This window comes from Pan paniscus, chromosome 8 (assembly GCF_029289425.2).
Source record: "Pan paniscus chromosome 8, NHGRI_mPanPan1-v2.0_pri, whole genome shotgun sequence".
In the NCBI taxonomy this organism is placed as follows: domain Eukaryota; kingdom Metazoa; phylum Chordata; class Mammalia; order Primates; family Hominidae; genus Pan; species Pan paniscus.
This window is the reverse complement of record NC_073257.2, coordinates 44986431-44999882: the sequence shown is the minus strand read 5'-3', so window position 1 is coordinate 44999882 and position 13452 is coordinate 44986431. Positions and strand designations below refer to the sequence as shown.

Genomic DNA, 13452 nt, shown 5'->3' with positions numbered 1-13452 from the left:
GATCACTTGAGCCCAGGAGTTCAAGGCTGCAGTAAGCCATGATCACAAAACTGAACTCAGGCCTGGGAGATAGAGACACTGTCTCTAAAAAACAAAAATTTCAAAAAAGGGTTTTTTTGTTTGTTTGTTTGTCTTAATTTTATAAAAGAGGCTTGGAACTCCAGCCTTTGAGTCCTTGGGAACCCAGAAGGACCTGAGAGTTGGAAATCCACAGCATTGAGGAGACGGAAAAAGGAATGATGAGAAAAAGGTGTCTCTTAGCAGGCATATAATATTATCTGCCAAAAGGCAAGCTGAATCTGTAAGCTTATCTCTGAATTTGCCACGGAGGGTGATTTTAGACTCTCTAGAGAATAAGCAATTTTTTTGTACTCCACCCATTATTACTAATGTAGGATGTGGAAATAGTTATTTTGTTGTTTACTGTTATTTTAATGAGGGTAGAAATAATTCATTTCCTTGGTTCACTCTTGACTTACTCTATTTTGTTCTTAAAATCTTAGGCTCCTCAATCATGAATTCTACTGCTAGGACTTTCAGGAACCTAATGTTGTAGGCTGGAGAGGGCTGTTAGAATAATATTCAGCCAGTATTTTCGGAACTGTTAAACCTGGCTAAACAGGTGTCATTCCACAGTGAAGTTGGCAATTCTTGAGGCTCCCAGAAAGTGACTGCTATCTAATGACTCAGCTTGTGGACACGTCGCTGCCGTTGTCTTAAAATACCTTTCTTCCCTTCATTTTTACTTTTTTTGCAAAGTTAACCCACACTTATCCTACATAATTTTACCCAGATATCATCTTTTCCAAAAAGTCTTCCCTTGCTACTTCATTAGAACTACTCTCCTGGGTTGGGCGCCACTCTTGCCCCTTCCCACAGTGGCCTGGGCTTTCACCATAACACTTAGCTCGCCGTGTGGCAGCTGCCATTCGCGGGTCCTTCTCCCCACTGTGTAAGCTCCTCCAGGAGCCCTGTGGGTGCCAAGCTGACTTGGAAGGCTATGAAGGCTCAATACACACCCTCAATACTCATTGAATGAATAAAGGCACGGTCTCTGTGTAGGAAATGAAGGTGAACGTCCTTATGCCTCACTTAAGTGAGCTGCCAATATCGGAGTTTAAGTATAATTTTGGAGAACTGCAATCCGTCCTGTTTTCTCCCTACCCCACGGGAGCTGGCTAAACCAGCCTGGAGGCTAGCAGTTTGCCTGTGTGCCCTAAGCTAGTGACAGCTCATATCAAGCCCAGTATTTAAGGAGCGTGATTACTTTTACTATGTAGTCCCCAGGGAGAAAAGCAACTCAAAATATTTTTGTATCTTTTTGTATCTTGTTGCACAAGATACAAAATTGTGCACTAAGATACAAATTGAAACTCGAATTGAAATGTGGCTGCCAATTTATTAAACCCACCCCAACAATCTTCCCTATTAAAAAAAAAACAACGAAGAGATCTCAGGATACCCATTTTCATGTGTAATATAAACCGATGCCACCCATCTATCACATCCATCTAAATCTAATAATTCAGCTTTTTGTTTGTTTGGCGGGAGTATGACAGGTCTTTATATGATTCAATGTTACAAAGTTTTTCAGAGGACAAATGATAAAAGTGTGAACCCACGGCTATGATGAAACCGCAGTCTCTTTGAGTACAAAATCATGAGCTAGATATAAAGAACTGGCTTTAAATTCTGAAGTAGATCTTGCTTTTAAATGTTATACTGGTGGGTAATAATTTCCTTTGCTTCAGTTACTATTTAAAAAGTAAATATGTGTAGATAAAAATGCAGGATTTTAAAAAATCTACTTTGTAGAATAGGATACCTATCATTTATATTAAGCCCAATGCGTGGGAAACGGATCAATGACTTGATGCGGTGCCTATAAAACATTATAATCCAAAGTTGCATTAGGACATAAAAATAACTGCTGATAAAAGTTTACTCAAAGTAGCATCTGCCCCTAATTCAGTTCGTATTTTTATCGTAAAGACCTAAGGCGCCGCGGGAACTAGGCTGTGCGTTCGCCCCCCGCGGCAGACGGCGGCGCGCGGCGCCTCTGGAACGCCCCTCCGAAGCCCCGCGGGGGCGGCCGTGGCCCCGGAGCAGCCGCTGGCGAGCACCCCAGAGGTCCGAGCCCTCCGAGCCCCAGGTGCCCGGGGCCCGAGCCCCGCCTGCCACTCTCCCCAGCTGCCTTTCCAAACGGCGGCGTGCTGGTGGAGCGAGTTTTCCCGCACCTTGTTCGCCCGTCAGAAAGCGGCGCCGGGAAGGAGCGAGCGTGAGAAAGTGAGCGTGTGCGCTGCCGGAGAGCACGACCCAAGAGCCGGCGCCCGGTGTCCGAGCGCCCAGTCCGCCCTGTCCGCCCCCGGACCCGCGAAGGGCGGGGGCCCGGAGCAGCGAGGCGCGGAAAGTGAGGCCGGCGGGTGCCGGGGGTTGGCGGGACGCGCGCTCCGTGCCGGCGCCGGCCTCGAGCCCGCGCTCCCTCCCCCCGCCCGCGTGCCCGCGCCGCTGCGCGATGCAGTGTGGGGAATGGCTGGGGTTGGCTGAAGAGCGCACAGTGGAGTTTTAATGTCCGCCATGTTGGCCATGGCGTATTGAAGAGAGCGAGCGAGAGAGGAGCGGAGCGGCACAGCCTCCCACCCTCCCGGCTGGTGTTAGTGCCCGGACGGCGGGCTCTGCGCTCCGCCCCTCAAGTCCCCGGCAGCGGTTGGCGAGTGGGGACCGAACCCCCGGTTCTCCATGATCCCGCTGGCCGGGGCCGTTTCCCCAGAGCGGAGAGGTATCTGCTGCGCCTGAGATGAGTAAACTGTCGTTTCGGGCGCGGGCGCTAGACGCCTCGAAGCCGCTGCCGGTTTTCCGCTGTGAGGATCTGCCCGACCTGCACGAATACGCCTCGATAAACAGGGCCGTGCCGCAGATGCCCACCGGAATGGAGAAGGAAGAGGAGTCGGTACGTGTTAACTCCCCTGTCCGACCCACCGTCAGGCCCGCTCCCTCTGCTGCCTGCGGCGGCGGCGGAGCAGCAAACCCACACAAAATGGCCGCCATCTTCTCTTCGCCGCCGACTCTCAGTCGCCGGCCGGGCCTATACCCCGCCTCCCCCAGCCTCGACCCCCGGCCGCCGCGGCCCAGCGGGGCCCCTTCTAAGGCCACCCGCTGACCCTGGCCACTTGTACCCGGGTCCCGCGGAGTTCGGGGGCCCGAAAGGCACAAAGGGGTCACGTGACGAAGCTGCCGGCAGCCATTTTGTGTCAGTTCTTGGGTTGGGCCTTGTGCATCCGGAGAGGGGAACGGGCTGGGTGGTTGTGGGGGTGCGGCGAGTCGGGAGCCGTGGAGGACCCGCCTGCAGGCCTCTCCGTGGGCCGCTGGGTGGCGCTCCAGGGCCACTGCGGCCCGCGCGCCGCTGCCCGGGCCGGGAGCGCAGGTTCTGTGCACAGTCGGGGAATTTGATTGCCCCATGGTCTGGGAAGCTTGTTGGGCTCAGTGCAGCCCCCACGTGGAGCCTCAGACGGGCATGTCATGTCGCCTGCTGCTCTGTGAGGCTTTTCTCCCCCTCTGCAAGGAAATGTCGAGGGTGCAGCGTTTTTGCCCGGACGACTTACTTTTCTAGAGGATAAGACTTACTTTCAGTGTCCTCTTTCTGGGACGTTTGCATCCATCCCTCTCCAGAGCTAGTTGGTCGGAGGATAATAAACCACTATCCCTGACTTTTTCTGTGATCCTTGCGAATATCTTGCAGATTTGTTTGGAGTACCTCTCTCTTCCGAAGCCTGTAACCTTACCTATTTGTAAAATAAATTTAAGTTCTCCTGCTTTCTGGTATCTCAACATAGGGGGAGAAAAGACCCAATTTAAGTAACTTTTATAGATCTAAATTTCGAAGGAGGATCCTTTCTTATTCAAAACCGAACTAAAACTAAGTGACTTGATTCACAGAAATCTTAATATTGAGAGGTCTAAATTGGGTGGGTTTCAGCACGTAAATGACTGTTGACAACTAACACATTTTACCATCGCTGTGGCTTTACCTTGTTGTGGAAGTTGGGTTCGGACACCAGGATAATAGAATCTTCCTCTCATTTCCCCCAGATCCTTGACAGTATAACTTGATGACTTCTAATCCTAAGGAATTGCATACCTTGGTTTTCAGGTACAGCCATTTAAACAGGGTGCAGTGTATTGACAGTTCAAGGAAGTCCAGGAGTCGCGTGGATTTGTGTGCTACAATTTTGTTGTGGAAAATTGTACTGTAATACTTCTCTTGGTACTGTAAGAATTTTTAATGTAGAAATTATGCTCTGTAATGTTGTTTTTGGAAATAAAACTGTTTAAACTCTTTGGGTTGTTTAACCTTTTAAAGTAAAATAGCCGTGACAGTGGAATGTTACTTTTGAGAGTAGTGTCTTAAATCTAACTTTACAGATAAGCCAAGTGTATGTAGTAGCTCAGATTGTCTAGTTGGGCACTGACTTTCAGCACATTGTCTCATGAGACACTACCTCTTAATTTATTTTACTTGTATCAACTTTAGAGTAGCATGGCTATTTGTTTATTTTTTAATAAGTGATTTGTTTTTAAAAATTAAAGTACTTGTGACTGCAGAATCTTGTCTTTTGGTTTTATTTTTATTGCTGTTTATAAGTTTTACAGATAATACTTTCAAGTATTGGGGTGTTGGTTTTACCCTGCCCTGGAAATTAATTTGTAGTTCTTGTTTAGCAGCCAAGGAAGGGGAAAGCCTTGATTAAAGCAAGACAGCACAACAGTACACTTTAGACTTTAGTTAAGTCTTGCTTCTGTGAATACTTTGGACAGTCCCAAGAGTTACAACCTAAAGTCAGAGCTGAGTTCAATGAAGTATCAGTGCTTGTTAAATTTTACGGGTAATTTTTATTCGCTGAAATAATTTAGATTTTTTTTCTTTTCTTTTCTGAGATGGAGTCTCACTCTGTTGCCCAGGCTGGAGTGCAGTGGCAGCATCTCGGCTCACTGCAACCCTCCGCCTCCCGAGTTCAAGTGATTCTCCTTCCTCAGCCTCCCCAGTAGCTGGGATTATAGGCGCTTGCCACCACGCCCGGCCGATTTTTATACTTTTAACAGAGACGGGGTTTTGCCATGTTGGCCAGACTGGTTTTGAACTCCTGACCTCAGGTGATCCGCCCGCCTCGGCCTCCCAAAGTGCTGGGATTACAGGCATGAGCCACCGCGCCCGGCCAATTTTGACATTTTATACTGCAGTGGCTATCAATAGTTTGTAACATGTGGAGTCCCTAATTTTGAAACACAGGGATTTTTTTTTTCTTCAGATTGCGTTTTCCAAATATCTGTTTAGAATTTTTCACTTCACATCCAACCAAAGCTATGTATGAGGAGAGAAGCATAGACCTCAAGAATAGATACTGAACCTAATGGAAGAATGTAAAAAGTACCTGGTAAACAAGCTGCTTTACAGTCCTGTGGTTCATGCTGTTAGTGGTAGGGTGTGTAAATCATAATATTGAAAGTAGTGTGTTATGCAGTGTTGAAAAGGTATATTAAACATAAAGGTAATTGAATTCTGGATTCACCATAGAAAAACTTTTTGATGTGCGGAAGTATTTTGTACTTCTAATAAAGAGGAAGGGTTAAAGCAAACTTGTGCCTTTAACTGACACATTAGTTATTTGTTATCTTGTTAGGTCACTGTAACCTAGATCCTGAATTGACTGTCTTACAAAAAAAAGTATGTAGTCCTATGTTGGTCCTGAAAGGTGAGGGCAGTTTTTTTATACACCACCTCATTAAAGCATTTTATTGATCAAAATAATCTGCAGAATTGTCATGTGAAATACACCTAGTAATTATTACGTTGTTTCTGGATATATTTGACAGAAATCCAGGTCTTTTAACATTGGGAAAATAAGTATTACTCGTGTATTCCCATTTAACCAGTTTTAATACTATGAGCTGCACACGCGGGCCTAACGAGGCAGACTTTTTAAGAAACAACTTTAAGTAGAAGCCCTTACACCCCCCACCCCCAAAATAATTTGGAGGCAAAAAATGTTACTGAACTTATCTATTTTTTTAATTATTGTAGTAGTACTGAAAAAGTAACTTCAGATTGTGATAAATCGAAGGATTTGACTGGGTCAAAGATGTTAGAGATTAAATGCGAATTCGCAGAATGTAATGCATCGAAATTTGCTAAGTCTGAAAGTAACAGATTGGCAGGATGCGGTGGCTCACGCCTGTAATCCCAGCACTTTGGGAGGCCGAGGCGGGTGGATCACCTGAGGTCAGGAGTTCGAGACCAGCCTGGCCAACATGGTGAAACCCTGTCTCTACTAAAAATACAAAAATTAGCCAGCCGTGGTGGCAGCTGCCTGTAATCCCAGCTATTCGGGAGGCTGAGGCAGGAGAATCTCTTGAACCCGGGAGGCGGAAGTTGCAGAGAGCTGAGATCCCCCCACTGCACTCACAGCCTGTGCAAGAAGAGCGAAACTCTTGTTTCAGAAAAAATAATTTAATTAAAAATAAAAATAAAGTAACGGATGATGAAAACAATGTATTTAATGAAGTACAGATGTGACTTAAATAACAGCGAAATAATAGACTTTCAGCTCTGAGATAATTGAGTCCCTTTGGGGTTTAAAAAAAGATAAAAGTTTAAACAAGTGCTTGGTTGGTGTGGGGCATATGTCCTATTGTGAATATTTTACAATGTTAACTTTAAGATTATAATTTAATTATCTTTATAATCTTAAATCTTGTGCTACGGCTTCGCATTCTATTGAAAGGTTAAACTTAACAAATGGATTAATACTATCAAATCTTTTATTAAAATTGACTCTTGATTAAAATTGGAGCTTTATGTTGTTAACAATTCTCCTTTATAGAAACATCACTTTTAAAAAGTCGATTTTAAAATGATGTTTAGCAAAATGGAGCTACTGTTCCACAGTACTTTAACTTTTCATTGGGTTGTTTAGGGTGCGTTGTTCCATTTATGAGGGGGTGGCAACTTAACCTTTCCTCTCCTGTTACCTAGACTGGTTTGGGTAGGAGATTTGGTGTAATTAAGATGTTAATGATGTTTTCATATTGATACTACCCTACAGTCACCTTTGAAACTGTTACAAGTAGGATCTAACCACCATAATCCAGCACCTTGGTTCTATAGGATTCTAACAGGACAGGATAGTCTTTATACTCCCACCTTTTCTGTATTACTGGCACAATATACATTGTTACTAAGCCCAAGTTAAGAACTATTTATAAGAAGTGGATGGGAGTTGTTTGTTTTTAATTATGGGGAAATGGGAAATATGTACATATCCTTGATATGAGAAAAAAATGGTTACCACATTTCCAAAACTTAGTAATAAAAACCTAGTTTAAATTTAAATCACTTTGAAAGAAACCAACAGTCTCTTTCTTTAACCTTTAATATTTTAAACCAATATTTTTAGTCCCTTTATCTGGAGCTGTAAAGATCAATCTAGATTTCTCCATTCTATCCACTGTCTTGGAAGTGAAGAGAAATACATGAAATCTCAATTATAGTAGAAGCAAAGTTTAACAAACTAATTACAGATAGTTTGAATTAGAAAAGAATTGAGAGTATGGGGATTTTTGCATTAGATTACAATTACTTCAGATAAAATCAAAGAGAATTAATAAAATGTTTCAGCTTTCTATACTGTCCAAAGATATTTTTGCATAAAGTTGCTAAGCTAGGGTTCTGAGGATTATGTGGAAATAATTCTGGAAGTGATGAATTCCCACCATATGCCTATAAAATGTTAGAATATATTTTTCTAGGGAGAAGGTTCACACTTGTCATCAATTTCTCAAAGTATCGGTAATGGGCTGGGGCAGAAAGCCCAGGGGTTAAGATCAGCTGTTCCATAAATTTCAAACTGAGTCATTTTGGTTTTATCTCAGTTTGGCAGTTACTAAATAGACTTAGTCAAATGAGGATAATTGAAAAAGGACAGGCAGTCCAGGAAGAGACTAAGGATTCTTGAATACAGAAGGGACCTTTTGAACACTTACATGCCTACGCACCTGAAATGTTAGTATTAACTTTTGTTTCAGTATACCATTTGAATGTGTTTATGTATCTAATGGTATTTTGTGGGTGCTTTTCATGATCAGCAATGGCATTTGTACTGAATTACATTTTTTCTGTTAATAGGACTTAATTAAAAGTACTGTCTATAGTGTAGCTTAAATTTTGTAAACGAGAGAAAAAATTCTGCATAAAGGTTCATGAATGTGTGGGCAGGATTAAATATACCAACCAATCCTGTTAAAAATGGCTGGGTTTTAGTTTTATATTTTGCATTCTACTGTGTCATGGTTTGTAGTGGTAGTAATGGTAGAAACATAGAATCTATCTATACACACACACACACACACACACAGACATGTGTCCATGTTTTAAAGCACTTAGTAATGGCAAGAGTTCTTTTTATGTATGTAAAGATGTGATTTCTGATTACATTTGTTACTCAATTTTCTTGAAAAGTTAAGGATGCTTAATTGTTAACAGCAGTTAGTTAAAAGCAGAAGATAGCATTTTAAGGGAGCAATAATACCATGGAATTGTATCATTTGTGATTGTACTTAGAAGAAGAGATGCACAAGGAAATGAGAATTTTATATTGTAATTCAGGAATAAAATGAATTGAGTGTGTCTAAGGGCAAAAGTGATATGAAAGTATGACATACTTTCAGAGACAACTAGAGTATGTATTTTACTTTTAAAGTAGACTTTTGGAACACTGAAGTGTGACTTGCATTGATATAATAACTTTTTGATAAGAATAAACCAAATTCTGAGAAATCAATGAGAAGACAAGGGATTCAAATGTTTTAAACAACTTGATAGAATTGCGGTTTTTTTTTGAGTCAAAGTCTTGCTCTGTCACCCAGGCTGGAGAGCAGTGACACGATCATAGCTCACTGCAGCTGCAGCCTCAACCTCCCTAGCTCAAGCAGTCCTCTCACCTCAGCCTTACAAGTAGCTGAGACTACAGGTACACACCACCACACCTAATTTTTTCTATTTTTATTTTTAGAGATTCACCATGTTGCCCGGGCTGTTCTCAAACTCTTGGGCTCAAGTGATCCACCCACCTTGGTCTCCCAAAGTGCTGAGATTATAGGCGAGAACCACTGCACCTGGCCCTAGAATTGCTTTTAATTTATTGATGCTAACTGTTGCCTTCAACACATTTATAAACTGTAGCAAATCTTTCTTGATAGGTTATTAATTCCTGTAATAATAGGTAGTGATTTTGAGTTCTTACAGTATTTTAAATATAGTGGACACTCAACTTTGCACCTTTAAATATATGAAGTGAATTCCATCTACCAATCCTGCTGTAATAGGTATATGAAAAACAAAAGCAAACTTGCTGTACTTATTACATCTACTATAATATGTTATCTGAGGTGTAGCTTTGATCAATGCAGATACAATCAGTTCTTTAAAAGATAAAGCCCTCCCTCAAGTATTTGTTGTAATGGAGGTTATCTTTAAAGTTTTGGTTCAGTTTTTGGATATGTGTTGTGATAATCACTTGCTGAATTGCAAAGCAGATTATTTAAGCAAATGGTTTTGGTTGAATTTCCCTCAGTATAGCAAGTACTGACTGAAGAAATTGGATGTGACCTTAGAGTGAATCGAGGGGCAAACATGACCTGAGGTTTAAAATGTCCTGTGAATGATTTAATATAGGTTCTAATCTTTTTATATATTGGGATGAACTATTTTGATAATGTAGCAATTGTATATCCTCTGAGTATCCAAATAGCAATTGTGTATCCTAAGGAAACTTTCCCTACCTTGATTTTGTATCCATTGACAAGTCACTTAACGTCACTGAAAGAACTTTAGTCTCTGCATTTCTTAAGTCTTCTGAGCTACCTTACAAAATAGCTCTGAGGAGTGAATAAGGCAGTGTATGTAAAATCATGTACAGATGAATTTCATTATTACCAAACACTAATAGAATTTTTAGAATGGCCTTGCTTTTTGTTCTCAGAAGATACTTAACATTATATTTTGTATTTGGGATTGTGTGACATAAAAGTGTTAGATGTATTTTGTGTCCTTAGAGAGTTGTATGATTGTGAAAAACTATGTATTTTAACTTAGGTTGTTATTATTATTATTACTATTGAGAGAGAGTTCACTCTGTCACCCAGGCTGGAGTGCAGTGGCATGATCTCGGCTCATTGCCACCTCCACCTCCCAGATTCAAGTGATTCTCGTGCCTCAGCCTCCTGAGTAGCTGGGACTACAGGTGTGTGCCACCATGCCCAGCTAATTTAGGTAATTATTAATAGGAAAAAGCATCAAACTAGGAGTTACTAGATGTAAGGCCTTACTCTAGCCTCTAGCTCTGCTTCCACATGCCCCAGGTTTTCTTGACTGTAAGATGCAGTAGGCCTATGGTAGTTTCCTGTTGTAATGAGAATATTCTGTTGCCATTATATTTAAATCTGTTTCCAAAAGAATTTTATGTGTTTAGAGAATAGTCATTAAATCTTGAGTTAATCTCATTTGCATATTATGTAAACATAATTTGCATGGAAGTAAAGGTGCATGGATAGTTGGTTCCAGTTTAAGAAGGGTCAAGTTCTAAAAGCCAGTCTCTAAAGGATTTAAAGATATAATTGGATGCAGTAGTCAGAAAATAACTTTTATTGTCATGAGAATTTGAGATTAGAGCCAGAATTTATTATTATTATTATTTTATTTTATTTTATTTTTTTTTTGAGACAAGGTCTCCCTCTGTTGCCCGGGCTGGAGTGTAGTGGTGTGATCTCGGCTCATTGCAGCCTCAGCCTCCTGGGCTCCAGGCTCCTCCCACCTCAGCCTCCTGAGTAGCTGAAACTCCAGGAGGATGCCACCATATGTTCTTATGTGGCAGTGGAACAAGATACTACAGAATTTTAGTTAGAAGGAGAAGGATAATTTTCTTTGGGTAGGTGGTTAGAAAACGTGGCCTGAAACTTGAGTGGTGGTAATGAGCCGTGGGAAGATCTGCATGAGGAATAATCCAGAGAGACCTACAGGTGCACAGAGCCTGAGCTGAAACAGGAGGCCATTGTACTCAGAGCAGAGTGAGCAGGGGGTTGTAGATTAGGAGATGAGGACACATACATACTCACAATCCAGATCAGGAAGGGATTGTTAGGCTACCATGAGAAGTTTTGACTGTGTTGAAATGAAGTAAGCTATTAGCGAGTTTAAGGGAGTGACATGATCTGATTTAATGGTTTTTCAAGATTATTCTGGCTACCATGTGGAGAATGAGTCATACTGGGCAAGAGTGATGATGGTGGCTTTAAGTAGGGTTGGTGCTAGTGGAAATGAAGAGAAATGGATGGATTTGAGATATATTTTGAGGAGCCAGAACCAGCAGAACTTGCTGGTGGATTTGAATGTACTAGATGGAGAGAGAGAATCCGAGGATGAACCTCCAAGTTGAGCAGCTGGATAGATGAGTGGGCCTCTTACAGAGAAGGGACAATTAGGGGTGGGGGATGTAGAAGGGATGGACTTGTTCAGTTTGAAATGTGCCTCTTTTGTCCTAATTGGATATGTGAGAATATGCACATTAGAGCAGTTTGTGCTAGAAGTGTATAATTTGGAAGTCATGAGTTGGTACTATAAATCTGAGAGTCTTCAGCTTATTAATCGCATGGAATGCTGTGCTCTGGGACTCAGAGGAGGAGCTACTGAAAAGATTTTCTTCATTTTTAGAATAAAAGCATCTCAAGAAGGAAGGACATTGGTTAACTATGTCCACTGAGAAGATGAAAGTATGGGAAAGTAATTTAATTAGATATGTGCCATTGGCATGTTTTGGTAGAGTGGTGAGAAGGAAAGCCCAGCTGGAGTAGAAGAAATAATAGAAGATGAAAAAGGGGACATAGCAAGTATAGTCAAGTCTTTGGAATAGCTCTGCTATGAAAGAGAGAAAAAAACAGGGCTGGAGTAGCTGGAGGAGGCTCCCAGATCAGCAAATGATTTCTTTTAAAAATTAGTTACACAGTTCCATCAGGCACAAATGAAGGAAACAAATGAAGCTGAGCCCTAGATTGACCCACTTCACTGCCTTGAGAATTTTCAGATTGCAGCACAGGGATGGGAAATTCCAAACAGACCTGGCAGCTCCTTCAGTTGAAGAAACAGAATTCAGAGTGTGGGGAGGCCTAAGTGACTTTGGAGCAGAGTACCAGGGCTGCACAGAAAAAGAGCTCCAGATATTCACAGGGTGTCCCTTCCAGTGTCTAGCTGAAAACTGATCTGATCCTGTCCATGAGGAACTTCCAAGTCTAGGGAAAAGCAACAGGAAAGAAAGAACAGTTTGGGAAGCTCATAGGGCTGAGACTGTGCTATACATTCCCACTAACCAGAATGGAAGGGCCTCAATACACAGCGTATCAAGTAGAACCCTCAGAAGGGTTATTGTCTCAGTAGTGAGGCCGAGGCCAGATTAGTTCTAAAGACTGTTCTGGACTTGCCCTAACAAAGATTGAGTACTAGCCTCAAAAGAATCAAACTAAATTTCAAGTAACTTGATTGTGTCCAGAACAAAGGCCAAAAATGTTTAAAGGAATATTTAAAGATCCTGCAACATAAAGCTCAGTGTTTAGCATCCAATAAAAAATTATCAGGCATTTAAAGAAGCTGGAAAATATGGCCCATAATTAGGGGAAAAATTAACAGAGACATAGAAATAACCCAGGTAATCAAATTAGATTAAAATGTTAAAGCTACAAATAAAAGCAAGAATTACTAGAACTTGTAGAATTATTTCATTTGAAAAGTATGAAATAATCCCATCCTCTCTCCTACTCAAGGACTTCACTCCTAATAACTATTTTATGTCTCTCCTGGATCCATTTAATGGAGATATTGGTTACTAATTCCAACAGGAACTTTTTTTTTTCCTTTGTGAAAGGAAGGCAGATAAACGAGAAAAGATGCATGTCAGTCGTTAAGAGTTGATTATGACAGGATGAGGTAGTTTATCCTATGGTTGTATTTTCTCTATGAGGTATGAGTGAGGTCATCACCTCAAGAGTGAGGGAGAACCTTCAGAGATGAGGTAGGTATAGGAAAGCTAACTTAGAAAAATGTAAAAGGATTGATAGACTTGCTGAGGGCTCAATATTTGTGATCATTTAAAGTGAGACCAGTCAGCTCACTTGGGCAGTAGCATTCACTTGAGTTCCAGCACAAAGTAGGTAGATAGGGTTTGTCAAGGGTCAATGTTTGGCCAGCAAGTAGAAAGGAGGAAGACAGGGATGAAGGCATTAAAAATTAGGTAGTAGGCCGGGCACGGTGGCTCACACCTATAATCCCAGCACTTTGGGAAGCCGAGGCGGGTGGATCACGAGCTCAGGAGTTCGAGACCAGCCTGGCCAACATGGTGAAACCCAGTCTCT

The 13452-nt window shown here is 41.9% G+C and overlaps 1 protein-coding gene across 4 annotated transcripts in view; it reads left to right on the top strand.

The window, feature by feature from the left end:
• EPC1 (enhancer of polycomb homolog 1) overlaps positions 1–13452 on the top strand; it is a 110786-nt gene that overhangs the window by 29735 nt on the left and 67599 nt on the right. Inside the window, exon 1 of one of the 4 annotated variants that reach the window (XM_003814796.6) lies at positions 2097–2950. The exons of 2 other annotated variants lie outside the window; for them this stretch is intronic. In XM_003814796.6, coding sequence (XP_003814844.1) covers positions 2798–2950 — 153 coding nt within the window. In that variant the 5' untranslated portion in view covers positions 2097–2797. Of the gene's footprint in view, positions 1–2096; positions 2951–13452 lie in introns of those variants that run through there. One more of the 4 variants, XM_003814795.6, reaches the window with a different exon arrangement.